This window comes from Elaeis guineensis, chromosome 2, assembly GCF_000442705.2.
Source record: "Elaeis guineensis isolate ETL-2024a chromosome 2, EG11, whole genome shotgun sequence".
In the NCBI taxonomy this organism is placed as follows: Eukaryota; Viridiplantae; Streptophyta; class Magnoliopsida; order Arecales; family Arecaceae; genus Elaeis; species Elaeis guineensis.
This window is the reverse complement of record NC_025994.2, coordinates 103,942,795-103,955,926: the sequence shown is the minus strand read 5'-3', so window position 1 is coordinate 103,955,926 and position 13,132 is coordinate 103,942,795. Positions and strand designations below refer to the sequence as shown.

Here is a 13,132-nt window from a genome sequence, read left to right as displayed (position 1 = left end):
CATGAATCAGGTCTAAGTAAACCAGGGCAAAAGTCGGAGCATATGTACGGTGGATAACATGCAATCGAGAATAGATGAAATGCAAAGGAGCAAAGTGGCGCGTCATTCACCGTGGGATTTTGTGTGGTCCATTGGACCTGGTCCAATTAATGATTCAGGCTTACCATCCGTCTGGTATCCTCTCCTAGTCCAGCTCGCTCTTGGGATGGGTCAGGGCTGTGGGCTCCCATGTCCCCATAGTGACGAGGGCTCGCACAGGCCTAACGGATCAGCTGTTCGGTTTACAACAAGGAAATAAGGAACTTACGAAGGCGAAGACGACACGTTTGCTCTTCCGTGGTGGGACCGGGTGGAAATGGAATTACGGAGGCTGGCTGGAAGTTTTCCGGGATTCGTCTTTAGAGTTCGTGCAGTTCGGAGAAACGGGTTATGGAGTCGGACGGGGGCCGTCTGATTGGTGGGCCCCGAGCTAGGACGCGCCCACAGAACCATAGTACCGCAGCTAGATTTGGATCTGGAGACGTACGATTCCCATCAGACGGTGGGACCCGCGAGAATCGGATGGCGCTGCTCTCTTACATGAGCCTTCTTTTCTGTGTACCGCTTGTTCCACAGGGAGAGTATTTTTTTCCTTTTTTCCCCTCCCGTGGTGCGTACAGGGAGGGGAGTATAAGTAGTATTCGTACAAAATAGCGGCAGGGAAACGGCAACCAGAGGACTTGAGAGAACGATTCCCCCGTTCTAAAAGCAAGTCACCGATCCGTTTCTCTGATAATTTGACTTTTCAAGTAAACTGCCTATCAATACTGTTAGAGTGTTTTCGGTCTGTGCCTGATCTTTCGAATTTCTTCAACAAAAAAAAAAAAAAAAAAAAGGTTCTCCAGGAAGAAAAGGCAGTTGAAAGCCGAATCGTTTCCCACATCGTTTCACCTGTTGTTATCTCCAAACCGCCCATGACGTTTGCCGCGAAAACGAGGGCCCGGCGAGCATGGTCCGGCCTTGGAAACACGAATACCGGGGTGGCAAAAAATGATGGAAATGTTTCCATTTGGGGAAAGAATTGGGTTTTGTTGCTAATAATTTATTTACGACAGCGATTGATGAAATGAAGGTATTCTTTTTAAGGAGCAGAAGCTAGGATAAGACTAGAATCGAAAAGGACGGCCCGGAGTCAGTGAAAGGACTGGTGGTGGGGGATGGGAGGGCCCGCGAGCAGTGGGAGCGACAGCGATTGGGTAAATGGTCGGCGTCGTTCTTCTCCGGACGTCATGCTCAAATAATGAGCTCCTAGGAGCCGCGAGCCCACGTCTGCGCAAATGAATGACCGCATACTTTCCTCTATATTTTTGTGTTTTTTTTTTCTTTTTGGTTTTTTGCTTCAAAGATGCTCTTCTGCCCAAACTCCGAATCATAATTATTATAAGTCACACGCCAACACTCTTGGTACCTTCTTTCTTTTCTTGGGCTAAACGGGAAAAGAAAAAAAAATGAACACCGCCTCCACCAAGTATACCCTGTACCTCTTGCCAAAAAGAAATTGCTGGTGCCCGATAAATCTTGTCAGCTGGCCAGCTTTACTTTTTCTATGATCACGTCATCCAGGGGAACCACATAGTATTAACATTTCATAGAAAAATCATTAGATCTTTTTATATTTATTTGCTTCAAATTTATCTATTGACATGAAGCAGTGAAATAAGGGTGATGCTGCGTGACTCCTGTCATTGTGTACAAAAATAATCCTCTTATCACGTGGGGCGAGGAGATCAGTGTGATTTAGGATACATTTGATTAGTTATTAAAAAATATTTTTTTTATTTTTTAATTTTTAAAAAAATAAAAATTTAAAAATAATATTTGATAATATTATAAAAAATCAAAATTCAAATTCAAAATAATTACTTTATATGTAAAACAAAAATTTTTTACATTTCAAATTTTGCTTTTGTTTCTTACCGACTTACTTGACTCGAGTATCCCATCCTTTGATTCCAGTCGAGTACATAATTATCCAGCTACGATTAAGTTCCCAACTGATTCCGTCGAGCATCCCATCCTATAATTTCATGCCTCACCTGCGCCCACGACCCACTCCTCCAGCCGAAGCTTGTCCTCACCCCCTATGACGCCCTCTACCTCCTCAACTAATCCAAAATCCCAAAACAACTCAGATAGCTCCACACTCGGATCCTCTGCACCGGCCCCTCTCGTGATTTCGTCATCCTTGCCATGCTCCTCCACCTCTACTCCTCCCATTGCCACCTCGACCTCGCCTCCTGACTCTTCTCTGCCTTTCCCAACCCTCCCACCATCACCTGGAATCTCATGATCCACGCCCACGCCACCGGCAGCGCCCCCCATGATGTCCTACTCCTCTACAATTGCATGATTGCCAATAGCATCCGTCCCGATAAATTCACCTTCCCCTTCGCCGTCAAGGCATGCTCGAGCCTCTCTGAAGTCCGGAAGGGTAAGGAGGTCCACGCCTTCGCCATAAAGGTGGATTTTTTTCTCGATCTATTCATCCAAAATGCCTGATCTATTTCTACCTCACCTGCGGTGATTCAGTGTCTGAGAGAAAGGTGTTCGATGGAATATGTGCAAAGAGTGTCGTATTGTGGATCACTTTTATCTCGAGCCTCATGGCGTGTGGGGACATGGAGGCCGCGAGGGCCATCTTTGATGCGGCATTGGTCTGAAACTTGGTGACCTGGATAACCATGATCGATGGATGCATGAGAAACGAGCAACCAAATGAGGCATTCGAGCTATTACAATGGATGCCGGAGGATGGTGCGAGGCCGAGTGAGTTCATGGTGGTGGCATTATTAATAGCCTGCAATGAACTTGGGAGCTCGAGCTTGGGTCGTTGGGTTCATGAATTGGCTTGTAAGAATGGTAGGTTAGAGAGGAGCTAAACATACTAGTTACCAAACGTACTTTTTATTTTTTTATAATAAAAATAAAAAAAAATAAAAAATATTTTATAGAAAATAAAAATCAAAAAGTGTAACTAAATGCATCCTTAATAATTTGTTATCAAATATGAAGGATTAACTGTTTATCAAGTTACCAAGTCAATATTTACAAGCTCAATGCGCACAAGAGAAGTCTCGAAGAATTTTTGAACAAATAATTACCGGTATTCTTGCGACTTGGACAGAATCCAATCCCATCTTCATCATGTTTTATCATCTTAATAGATCTCGATTGATTTTGCAAATATTTTTGACAAAGAAAAATGAAAAATATGCAAACCTTGAAATTCTGTCTAGTTGAGAAAAATAAATGAAAATTTACTAAACACAAAATCTTCCACGGATAATTTTATAGCGCCTACATTTTTTTTATAAAGAAGTTTATAAAAATATGCTTCAATTTTAGACCGATTATATTTTGATTATAAATTTAAAATGATTCAATTGGTCATCTAAACTTATTTTCATTGCAACATGCTCCATCTATCTATCTTTATTATAAATTATTATCATGTAATAATTACATGATAACAAAATATTTGCAAAATTTCAAAAGTACCATTTTCATAAATTTAGCAAGGATGTTCTTATTTAGGCAGAAAATAAAGGGAGAAGATGATTGAAAAAAAATAGAAGAAAGACCAAAAAAAAGAATCAAAGTGCTCCAATGATTGCTTTCAAATATGTTTCGATAGATGAATAATAAAGAATGAAGTTCTTTTGAGATTTATATAAATAGATAGATGAATGACGGAGAATAAAGTGCTTTGAAATTCATGTAGGCAAATCAATGACATAAAATGAAATACTTTGAGATCTTGCAGATAGATGAATGATCAGAGGAAAAAGTGCTTTAAAATCTATATAGATAGATGAATGAGAGGATAGAGCATTTTGAAATTTATGTAGCGAGATGAATAATAAAGGATGAGTATTTTGAGATTTGTGTGATGGTTGATCCAATATAGAGAAGGTGGGGAACAATATTTGTCCAAATGATCACCCATTGCTAGGGAGGTGGATTAGACTCGATGAATTGAGATATTGATGTCAACTAATTTTCTTTTGGCCTTGTCCAAACAAAAGAACAGATGCACGGTGCCTTTGGCCCTCGACCGTGCTAGATTGTGGTGCCCTTAGAACAAACAAATAATGCCCTCAAGTGGAGGAGAAAATTAGAAGAAAAAAGATGGTAGGAGTGAGCATGGATTTGGTTGTCGTTGAACTCCCTGATGAGTCTCATTATTGATGTTTGATCTTATCGATGGACTTGTCAATGACACAGATGTCATCATTATTAGAGGTCTCAATTTCATTGGAGGAGGAGGTGGTGTGAGCATGAAGGGGACACTTATGTTGAGATTTACACATAAACTCACTTTGAGATTTGTGCCGCTATCAGGTGCATAAATTTGCTTTGAGATCTATGTCGATAGAAAAATGATAAAATACAGAATATTTTGAGATATATACAATATGTATCTAATAATGATTTTGCAAAAGGAAAAATGAACCTTTTTTTTGCATGAAAGGCACAATCTAACCTACATGAAAATATTTTTTTATCTTTTTTCTCACTCTGATGTCAGAATTCAAATAGACAACTGAACCACCTTGCAATGAAAACTAAACTTTGGTGGCTAATTGAAGCTTTTAAAAATTTGGAGATGAAATATAATTGGTCGAAAGTTGAAGAGGTGTCTTTGTAACCTCTCCTTTTTTTTTTAACATAAAAATTAGCATATTGCTTTTTAATTGAGAAACCAATGGAAATTGACCAAATACAAATTTTATATGGTTATTTCTATAATCTATACATAGTTTGTTTGTGGTAGGAGATAAACAAAGTGTGATCTCAGACAATTTGAATTGAGTTAGGACATAATAATTTTTGCTAGTGAGAAATTCACTAAAGATTGTATTAAACTTCTTGCTATCATTACAAATATATGATTATATATATTTGTGTTACTTTTGATTTTTTTTTTAAAATCCTTGAAATGACTTCTAAAAGGTTTTGATACACGAGGCTAAACTTGTCCGTGCAAAATAGGCACATGCCAACTTGATGGATCGGTGATGATTGGTTAGAATGTAGGCTCGACTTCAATGCATATGTAAAAATGCTTTAAAAATGATTTATTGGGTTTAAGAATTGGCCTCTTTGTGGAGGTTTCTAAAAAATGGTGCCATTAAAATAAGAAAGAGAATAAAAGATAGCATTTGATATTTTCTCTAGTCAATTCATGTAATTCTTGGTGGTGGAGTGGTAATTGAAACTTGGATCAAATGTTAACTCCTAGAAACCAACAAATCATGTAAATGTTTATGGATTGTGCTACTCGATACGATTTTATGTAAAAAATCAGTCAGATTTAAATTATCTATAAGGTTATTACTTGTTTAATTTATACACTAAAAACACTTTATGACGATATTATCTATTTTTTATTAGTTTATAAGTAACATATAATATGAATATTTTTGAGATTTTTTCTTGCTATCAAGGGCTAACATTATCTACTAATATAATATTTTATTACTAATAATGATAATATTATCCTCTTACTCTTGTTGATGAATATAAGTAAATATTTCGAACGGGATAGATGTGTTGCCCATCTAAGCACGGACTTCAGCACCCAAATTCCATCTTAAACATGTGAAAAGGGAAATCTCTTTATTACAGTTTACAATCATATAAGAAATTTGTTGGGTAATTAATCTTTTTTATCCCTTTTTTTTTTTTGGGTACAGTTTTGTCCCCTCCTTTTACTTTTCCAAGAGTTCGTGCTCTCATTTTTTTTATAAAATATCTATACTATTTCAAGGGGCGAAAAAACTTGAACCATAGCATTCAAAGGAAGCTTACCTACTCAGTTTCTTGTTAATGATAAAAAAAAATTGAACCATACTACATAGACAACTTACTCAGGACTCGCGTATGGATGCAATGTAAAATATTAAAATATAATATAAAATGTTAAAAATCAATACCGTTCCCAGTACTATTATTTTACACGAGGTACATCCGTAAAGCGGAGGAACTCTAATATTTTATTATTGAATAACATGGTTCTATTTTTTTTATGAGATTATTAGCCACGGTAATTGATAAGAGGGGCGAAAAACATGAGGAAGAAAAAGAGGGAGGAGGGCGCTAGATTAGCACGAAACGTGGAAACAGAGGGTAGGAGCGGAAATACCATTGGCAGGTCCCGTCGTGCGCCCACGGTTCTGGGAAAACCAGAAAACCCAAAACCGTGGATTTCTCGGTACGAATTCCAGAAAACGGGGAGTGGTGGCTGGCGTTTTAGTTTTAACCTTCGGTTCGGGGTGGGTGGCGGGCGTTCCTACCCCTTTCCCGGATATGTGGCGATCCGGCCGCACCCTGTGATGCGAATGTGGACGCCACGCGCTGCCCTTGGCTCAATCCCCCCGGTTTTTTGGATCTTTTTCCCTTGGATGAGGGTATTAGGTGAGATGGCCGCTTCCTCCCACGATTCTTCCTCCCGTGGATAACCCGCGCGGGAGCGGACGGCCGTAATTTAGAGGATGTTTCGGGGGCAAGATTTCTCCTAGCGGGCGCCCCCAGGTCCTAAAGGCTAAAACTTTATTTTATAGCCCAAACCCGCTTTGAGAAACCACCGGCTGTTCCCCAAATCCGCGGCTCCTCTCTGTCCAGCCACTTATAAACCCTCCCCCATCTCTCGTTTCTTTCCTCTCTTACATCAAATCTTCCCCTCACTACTTCGACATTCCTCGCTCCCGTGAACTCTCTTTTCAGTTTCCATTTCCAGAGCCCCTTCCTTTGTCCTTCCTTTTTATATGTAGGCAGCCATCCCTCGAGGAGGAGGAGGAGAAGAAGAGCAGAGAAAGGAAATTTCTTCGGTCGTCAGTTGAGAGACAGAAAAGGAAAGAAGAAGCGGACAAGATGAGGATGAGCTGCAATGGATGCCGGGTGCTCCGCAAGGGGTGCAGCGAGAACTGCAGCATCCGGCCGTGTCTTCAGTGGATCAAGAACCCCGAGTCCCAGGCCAACGCCACCGTCTTCCTCGCCAAATTCTACGGCCGTGCCGGTCTTATGAACCTTATCAACGCGGGCCCCGAGCACCTTCGTCCTGGTTCGTACTCATTTCTTCTATTCGTTGTTCCTTTTTATGGTTGTTTATGATCCTATGCCTGCGGGCGTTAAATTGATGTGTGGTTTTCATTGGTTCAGCAATATTTCGATCGTTGCTCTACGAAGCTTGTGGCCGGATCGTGAACCCGATCTACGGCTCGGTTGGCTTGCTGTGGTCCGGCAGCTGGCAGCTTTGCCAGGCGGCGGTGGAAGCGGTGCTCAAGGGCGCCCCCATCATGCAAATTCCCTCAGAGACCGCCGCCTCCACCCCTGTTCCTCCCCTCAAGGCCTACGACATCCGCCACGTCTCCAAGGACGCCGACGCCGCCGCCGCCGCCGCCAGCCGGGCCGCCGCGGAACTCCACAAGATCTCCAAGTCCCGCACCCGGTTCAAGCGTCCCGCTGCTACCAAATCGAAGCCTGGAGCCGTACTAGTCGAGGGAGCCGAACCGGACTCCGCCCGGGGTTGTGATCTTAGCTGGCCCCGTTGTTACCCGGTCGACTTCAAGCGCGCTGGGAGTCATGAGTCGGCCGGGAGCCAGGCGACCGAGCCCGACGCCGGGGAGGCCGCTGCGGCCGCAGGCGGGGGGGACGGCGATAGCCGGGAGAACGAGAGCGAGTTCTCCGGGGAGACAGGGGAAGGGTCGCACGTGAGCCAAGGCGATCCAAACCTGGCCGAGGAGAGCGAGGTGGCGCTGGAGCTGACCCTGGGGTTCGAACCGGTCTCCAGGGCCGGCCGGACCACCCGGCCCGCGGCGGAGGTGCGGTGCGACGTTAGCAGCTGGGGATCTGATACGTGTCGGATGGATCTCGGTCTCGAACTGCCGGCGTGATGATGAGAAATTAAGCCGTCTGTAGCATATAAATGGTGAAGACGAGGAGATCGACAGTTTTGGCGTTGTTTAGATGGATTTGTTTAATATTATAATCCAAGATGCTACAGCCCTAGCCCAACCCCCGCCGTCTCTTTTTCCCCCCTTCCGAGCTCCTCCCCTTAGGTTAGGAATAGGAGGTTAGAGGGTCCCTTTCATCTTGTTTTCTTCTGTATGTATGTTTGTGCTCATAGGCATTTCTATATATGTGTAGTTCCTATGACATAAGATATAGAGAGAAGACGGAAGTTTCTTCTTCTGGATAATTGTGTGTTATCAAGTGTTTAATTTAGGAGGAATGCTAATAACAGTAATGCTCTCAGTGTCCTGGTTTTTTGTGGATTTATAATTGAAGTTTTAAGGTGGATTCCCTTTATTCTCTTCAGCGAAGCTATCTGCCGCCTATCGCTCCTCCTCCTTTATGGTAAACGGCAAGTGATACAACTAGCTGATGGTTGCTCGAGTGGAAACAATACTGACCCGTGAATGATAAAAGAAATTAAGTGAGAGTGTATTATATAAAATATTAGCATATGCCAAAAGCAAACTAGAAGGTGCTTCGTGTTAGCGATGGAGACTATTATGGGTCTTAGTTTCTTACGTGGGTCCGGGGAGGGAGGATTTTCCGGGTGAACGGAGAGGGTGATACAGCTGGCGTCGTGGTTTTTGCCGTATCGGCTTTGCGGAAAGGCAAGCGCCAGATGCATGGAACTGACGAGGAGAGAGAAAGAGGGAGGCCGAGCGGCGACACGGAACAAGAAAAGAGATGAGAGAGAAACGAGAAAGTGGGCACGACCCTGGTTCTTGGGTCTGTGAAGCCAAAGCGCCGCTCCCGATGGTTTCGAAGCTCTCTGGTACCAAGAGAAAGAAATGTCACGACTTCATTTAAAAAAAAAATTAAAAGTTCGGATTCGGTCTCCAACATCAGATATTTCTTTTTCCTTTGACGCGGGAGATGAGCGTCTCTGATCGATCACAGTTTTCTGAACTAGCTGATTGGCTTGCCCGTTCTTGAACTTAAGGCAAAACTTCATCAATGCACGCTGACCGCGGAGGATGGCTGTGTTTAAAAATAAAATAAAATAAAATATTATTGATATAAATTGGTAATTATACGTTCAATTACTCATGATGTAAATTTTTCCAGTCAAGGGTAACATGCTTCAATGTAATCTATTACTGTCCAAGTGGTTCTCATATCTGGTTTGGAGTTGGGACCTCTCTATTATTTTTTTTTTTGTAAGTATCTTTTTTTATGTAGCCATACTGTGGTCCTGTAGTTAGAATTTAGAGCATAGATTTCTTCAGATTATCTTGTGGCAGGTGACGCTGATGGTGAGGATGACGATCTTGCTGGATTTTAGGTCATGAAATCTGGGGGCGATACAGAGAGCTGTCAGTTTATGAAAGTATTTATCAATCTTTTTCAAAGCTTTTTACAAGTCAGAGCCCTAGGTTTTTCACAAACCTGGGAAATAAACTGGCAGCCGTGTATTCTGTGGGAGAAGGGCCGGTGGAGAAAGACTAGGTTCCCATATATTTGGGCACTGATAGAACCGTGATAAGGAAATCAACTCATTAAAAAAATCTTTAGAATCCAGAGGGGACTTGGCAGGATATGTGCCACGGATAACCTCCACAAAAACAGTGGGCATCTTGAATGCCGTATATGATAAACCAAAAACCATTAGGAAACATCTTGCCAATGGATTTATACATAGATTTACACTATGATCTTTATTTTCCATGTAAATGTCTCCAAAATCTTTATTATAGTACTTCTTAAAAATATTATCTGAGCATTAGAATAAATCACACACACACACACACACACACACACACATATATATATATATATATATATATATATATATATATATATATATATATATATATATATATATATATATATATAACTCAATATCCACATGAGTTCTGATGAAATCTTCTCTGCGTTGTTCCTTTGCTCGCAAACCAACAGTGAATCTAACACCTCATCAAAGATTTCTTTCTGATCAATTGGATGATTCTTTTTTTTTGATACTTCAGAAATTAGTTGTTCAAAATTGATAAATTTCTGTGTACATAAAACTTATTTAATAGTATATATTCTAATAAAATTGAAGATTATAATATGTTAAATTACTTATTGAGCAATAGTTGATGCAATTGTTAGCACAGATAAAAACGGAAAAGAACATTCGTTTCATTCACGTGATTGGGAGTTAATCATAATTCAACTTCATAACAAAAAATAAAAAAAAATGAGATAAAAATAAAGCATGAGATATAAATACTTTAATGTGCTTTTAGTTTTGCATTATCCGATTTGGTTGATATTAAATTATTTTGTAACTTACTTTCAAAAAGAAATTATTTTGTAACTAAACCAGTAAAATTTTCATCTTTTATTTTATTTTTGAGATTAAAAATAGGCTGCCACGTACAATGGCCTCTTAGTGCCATTAGTTATCCATGGTAAACACTAAACTTGTTGGGCAATCTAAATTGTGACTAGAATTTCAAGATAGGCAAATTGTAATGATCGTAATATTATATGTTCATACTCACCACTTAAATTAATTTTAAAGCACAAATCGGTTATTATAATAAAATCTTAAAAATCAAATTGCCATTATTTAATCTTCATCCCCTTCAAAGGAAAAGAGGGCTAAACCGTACATGGAATCACTTCCGAGATTACATTATTGTGTTTCGTTGATGAAAATGGATACGAACGATCAACAAAAAGAAACAACTACAACCTCCAGAGCTTGCAAATTATCTCACAAATATAAAATTATCAGAGGAAGAAGATAAAAAAAAATATGGAAGTGGAGTAAAGAAATGAAATTCTTAATTAAAAAGTGCTATTTGTTCTTGATTAATGGATGAGTATGTCAGGTCATTGGGACGACATTATGGACACTGTCTCTTCTGAAGAAAGTTAAGGCCTTCAGCTGGCTAAGCTTCTACAATAAAATCTTGACAACCAAAAACCTGATAAAAAAAGGAATGCAGGTCAATCCTCTTTGTCACCTTTGTTATAGAAGCAACTAAACTACTGACCATCTTCTCCTGACCTATCCATATTTCACAACATTATGGACAAGGTTTGCAGTATCCACAGCTTTCCTTCACCATCTCAAAATTTTGGACGGACTGGATCTACTCATTCCCCGAAAAGGACCAAGATAAGGCTTCCACCTTGCTTTTTTTGACCTCACACTGGCTAGTCTGGAAAGAACGTAATAATAAGGTCTTCCGTTTTGAAGCTTACTCAGCTCTGGAAATAGCAAAGAAAACTATTCAGATATTTGAAGAATGGACAATGCATGCTAAATATCAAGAGAGTAATAAAAATGCCAAGCTTTGCCAAGAACTAAAACACATATACATGCACCTCAAAAATGAGGGGAATATGTGGGTGGATGGTTCTACTAGCTTGACGGAAGACTCTGACGATTAACAAGAACTATGAACACTGAAGTCAGAAAGGAGTGAGACAAACAGAAAGAAGCATCAGGGATAACTGCTCTGTTTTCCTGATGGCTCGTCAGATATATCTTTGTGTACTTTTTTGCTCTCTCCCCTACTATTTTGGATGATAGACTTCGGGGAGCCATTCGGATATATCGTCCCTATTTATCTATGTAAATATTAACCATGCAATGCATAGTCTCGGGGAAATTTTTCTTTCCTCTTTATTCCTCAAAAAAACAACTTTAACCTCCTGTTCACCAAGCCTTATAGATAGCTAATATGATCATAAGATTCATTGAAGTAACCACTAAAACAATAAAGAACCTATGACCTTATCTCATCATTTAAAACAACGAGGATAAATAAATTAACGTTTCTGCTAGGGAGATTTATGATGAAAGTCCTTGCAAGCTCATTATTTGTTAGCCTTAACCTTGAGAGCTGCCACTTTACACTGGGTCCAACTTGTATTTAGTTATTTATTTCTGTGTGTGTGAGACAAAATGAGAGAGCGCCATGAGGTGTACTATTAATGAATGCCATTCACCTCTATGCTATATAACAATAAGTGAATGAATGAGATAAATGAAATTGTCCTCATTATTTTAGATCTCAATCACTACATCTTTAACAATACAACCCCCTCTCCTTTCTCATTAGTACCAGCAACAATGGAAGAACTTTTTCTGAGAAATTCCCAGACAATCTTAGGTTAAAAAGCAATTTGAAAAAAAGAAAGCAGTAGCTGATGCTTTTGGAAATTTACTTAAGAAAGGCTTCCAGGAAAATTGGTTTTAACTAGTGAGTTTTCTTGACCTTCTTATGATCATTCTTTCCTAGCATAGTTGCATTCCTTGATTTATGTTTCTGGAAACTTATTTCAAGGTTTTCACAACAAATGTACACTAGTTATATACTCTTCTAAACTTGTTGCTTGCCAGATATTTACTATGATATTACAAAAGAAAATAACAATATCCAAGAAACAGATTCTTAACAATAAGTTGATTTTATTAAGTTCATTAGCATAACATTAAAAAGCTAATAGATCACAAGGTGTTGTTTCCACAGAAACCAACTTGAGATTCTGTTGGTTGCTTCAAAATTTTTGTCAATTTTGATATGCTACTAGTTTTCCATTCATACTGCTCTCTCCGTATGCCTTTCAAATTGAAACAAACCTAAATATTTTTTTTAATTTTTTTTTTGATGTATAGGAAAGGAAAGATTATCCATCACCTAGCCACGTTAGATTTTATCAAAAATTAAATAAATAATAATAATAATGGACCACCTAAAACTTACTATATATTCACATTAAAGGATAAAAGATAGCCATTAAAGCTTGTTCTCATACTTTAATTTCTCATGTGCATCCCATATTGCACCATGTACATGAATTACCCTAAAGAATGATCATTGATACAACTCCCATCAATATATCAGCATTCCTATCATCGTGAGGATATCATGTACGACGACCGCTGGATTAATGAGATGTGTCATCCAATTAATGTTCCGAACAGGATCCCTGCTTCTAGATCTTTCTAGAAGAAGTCGGACTGCATGTAACTTTGGTGGCGCTGAGTTGGAAACAAGGTGATAAATTTCGTATAGAGGAGTGCGTGCCTACCACGATACCTATGATAAGTGGCAGCAGTGGTTAAATTACACCG

The 13,132-nt window shown here is 39.6% G+C and overlaps 1 protein-coding gene across 1 annotated transcript; it reads left to right on the top strand.

The window, feature by feature from the left end:
- The first annotated feature begins 6,357 nt into the window (after positions 1-6,357).
- Positions 6,358-8,295, top strand: LOC105045072 (LOB domain-containing protein 41). Its single transcript, XM_010923241.4, has 2 exons — positions 6,358-7,102; positions 7,201-8,295. Exons 1-2 carry the CDS (start codon positions 6,913-6,915, stop codon positions 7,932-7,934), a joined length of 924 nt encoding a protein of 307 aa, XP_010921543.1. The 5' UTR covers positions 6,358-6,912; the 3' UTR covers positions 7,935-8,295.
- The last annotated feature ends 4,837 nt before the right edge of the window (positions 8,296-13,132 follow it).